Here is a 2,939-nt window from a genome sequence, read left to right on the forward strand (position 1 = left end):
GCCTATACATACGATTGTTAACAACCGGTTCGTGGAGGTCATTAAATTCTAAGAACAGGTTCGCACGAACCGGCTGAATCCCACCACTGGTTCTACCGCCATCTTTTCGTTTATTAGAGAACTACTACTATTTAAAAATACTTTTCAACTATAATTCCTACATTACTTACGGTAGCAATGACCCTTAATATAATTTGTCTTTGGTACCTTTTTGGTTTCATACACCAGTTAGCTTTAGTGGTTCTTTAATTACGTATTTTAAAGGTATGCTTGTTTGATAATTAGATTTTTTATGTCCATACGTACATCTATATCATACATTTTGTGCATGCCTATTTCTATGATCATGCAATTATATTTTGGTTTAGCATATTTAATAAATATTTCTCATTAAGATTTTTTTGTATATCAACTTTCACCTTAGTTTTAAGTACCTTACTTAAAATAAGTGTTTTAACAGATAAACATGAGTATTGTACTAATGAGTACCTCTCTACTTTTCATAAGGCGTTTCCCTCTGTAAAGTTTGCTTCAATATCCTTCGAAGGTTTCAATTATATGAACTAAAACAATATATTGAAAGTACAAGACTCACTGGAAAACTGATTTCTTCGCATTTTAAAAAAGTAACTCGTGAATTTAAAAAATGAAACTGCTAAACACGAACATATTAAGTATTTTTATGTTGTTAAATTTTTTTAATATTTAAAATTTTTGATAGTGTTTTAACATTTTTTACATTGATATGTAAACCAATGTTGATAAGATAAGTATTTTATCTTAATTTACTTAGAAACGTGAAACACAAATTATTGCTTTAGTTTCTCAGTTATTTGTGTCTAGATTGAGGACGTATTATAAAATATTAATTATATTGAAAAATATCAATGAAATATAATTAAACACTATTATAATTTTCCAAAACTATCATGTTTCAGAAGATAATATGGCAGTTTCACCTCTGGAACTAAGCGTCGCAGTTGTCGTCGCGTTAACGTTTCTGATTGGTTTAACTTTCGCTATCTATCGCTACTACAAGCGTAACAACAAGACCCAGGATTCTTCTCAGCTTGCAGAGCCCTCTGTTTGGAAAGAGAGCAAGGAATCTCGAGCCAAAGTCCTCGTATTGACCGAAAGCGGAGCAACAGAGTCTCTCCATCCGCAACAGGTAAGGCATATCATTGTAAAGGAAATGCAAGTAGTAACTTATTATGGTAGTAGTTGCAGTAAAATAAAAGGGGCGGTACATGGTAGCTTCAAAATGAAATTTTCAACAAATAGTGCTAACAGAAAGTAGCTGTGAAGTATTTCATTTACAAGTGTTCAAACCATTTGAGAAACAAGAGTGTGGTTTTTAAAGCAGCTTACACATGGTGATGGAACACCTATCTTAAGTTAAGGCAGGGGACAGGACATGCGCACGTGCCGTCAGATGTTATATGCATATAACTTATGAGCCAACGTTACATGTACACAACACTGATTTCACAAGTAAGCTTTAGTTCGTGTTTACTTGAGAAAAGCGACCTCTACTACACTTGAGATTGACATAAATTACTTCAAGATAACTTGGATAAATGTTAAAGTTTAAAATTAAAAACTTTTGATTGTCCTAAGGTAAATGAGTTTATATAACAGCGTAGGTGAACTTTTTTTAATGCTAAAATCAATTACATTTAAGCTACAAATCTTAACTTTCATCAGCCATAACATACAATACACAAATTACTTCCAAGCGTTAAGTCTCTTTACATCATTCAATCTCAAAGAATAGACAAAAAAGTTAACATGTTAAATACTTCAACAGTTCACATTATATTCTGGATATGAATTTATATTTTGCTCGTATAGTAACAAGCATTATAAAAACGCGTGTGTATTTGGCTTATAATCACAGAAACTTTTCTTTTTTCGTTCTTAGTTGAGTATATCACACATTAATGTAGCTATATCTTGTCTGATTGTTTTTCTTGGATTTTTTCAATGAAATTTGTTTGTTTATTCGTTCATTCACTCGAACGATCTTATGTACACAATAGGCTAAACGGCCAGACCAGAGACCTCTATAATTCAGGCATAGACGTCTCTATTTTTTAACTGCGAAAAGGCGACTATTCAGCATCACTTTCCACCTAAATCAGCTACACCAATCCGAATAGCGAAATTGACTGTCGCTCTTACAACACACTCACAGCTGAAGGTGTGGAGCTTACTAGGTTGCATCATGTATCGAACCCGGGACTTGGATCCTCAGTTCGTTACATTAACCACTAGGTCACGATCGGGTCTTTCTGGGTGAAACGTAATATAGTATTTTATTCTGAAAAGTCTTTTCTTATTAATAATGCTGTTTTAAAGCTGGAATAATTTTTGTTTATATTTCCAAGGTAACATATAAATACTAATTTTATTCTTTCTCACTGGAGCCAAATTCAAGTCAGTTTGAATTATATTTACAAGCCGCATGAGTTTGCTTCTCAGCCACCTGATGATCACTCTGTGACAGATGAAATAAACATCGAAACTTAATAGTTATTGTAACATTATATATGTAATATGCAACAGTTCCTGCTACCATAGAAACAACACGCGTATCTTCACGTGATTCTTGTATTCATAGAGACGGTGAGATCAAAGGAACGACCTAGAACTCCAAAAGACCACATATACTCTCACGATATTTATCTCCTTCACCATTAAGTTTTTCATTAATTTTAAAACTATCGATTCATGGCTTACCAGTAAGAATTAATTGGTTCCATCTCACAAGCTTTAATTTCACTAAGGTTTATCTCTGGATTAAACAATTATAATTTCCTGCATTTCTTGTTTTCATTCGTTCTTCTTTTTTTTTTTTTGTTCGTTCCTTTTTCATACTTGAAAATATGTTTTATGAGCTGTATAAACACATAGATGTAAGACTTTCTTTCTCAGAAAAT

At 32.6% G+C, this 2,939-nt stretch overlaps 1 protein-coding gene across 6 annotated transcripts in view; it reads left to right on the forward strand.

Moving 5' to 3' along the window:
- The window catches only part of LOC106457264 (synaptotagmin-1-like), a 56,214-nt gene that overhangs the window by 24,942 nt on the left and 28,333 nt on the right, over window positions 1-2,939 (forward strand). For all 6 annotated transcript variants that reach the window (XM_013916655.2, XM_022383108.1, XM_022383112.1 and 3 more), the window contains one exon: window positions 939-1,168. In XM_013916655.2, coding sequence (XP_013772109.1) covers window positions 947-1,168 — 222 coding nt within the window. In that variant the 5' untranslated portion in view covers window positions 939-946. The remainder of the gene's footprint in view (window positions 1-938; window positions 1,169-2,939) is intronic.

This window comes from Limulus polyphemus, unplaced genomic scaffold (genome assembly GCF_000517525.1).
Source record: "Limulus polyphemus unplaced genomic scaffold, Limulus_polyphemus-2.1.2 Scaffold309, whole genome shotgun sequence".
NCBI lineage: Eukaryota > Metazoa > Arthropoda > Merostomata > Xiphosura > Limulidae > Limulus > Limulus polyphemus.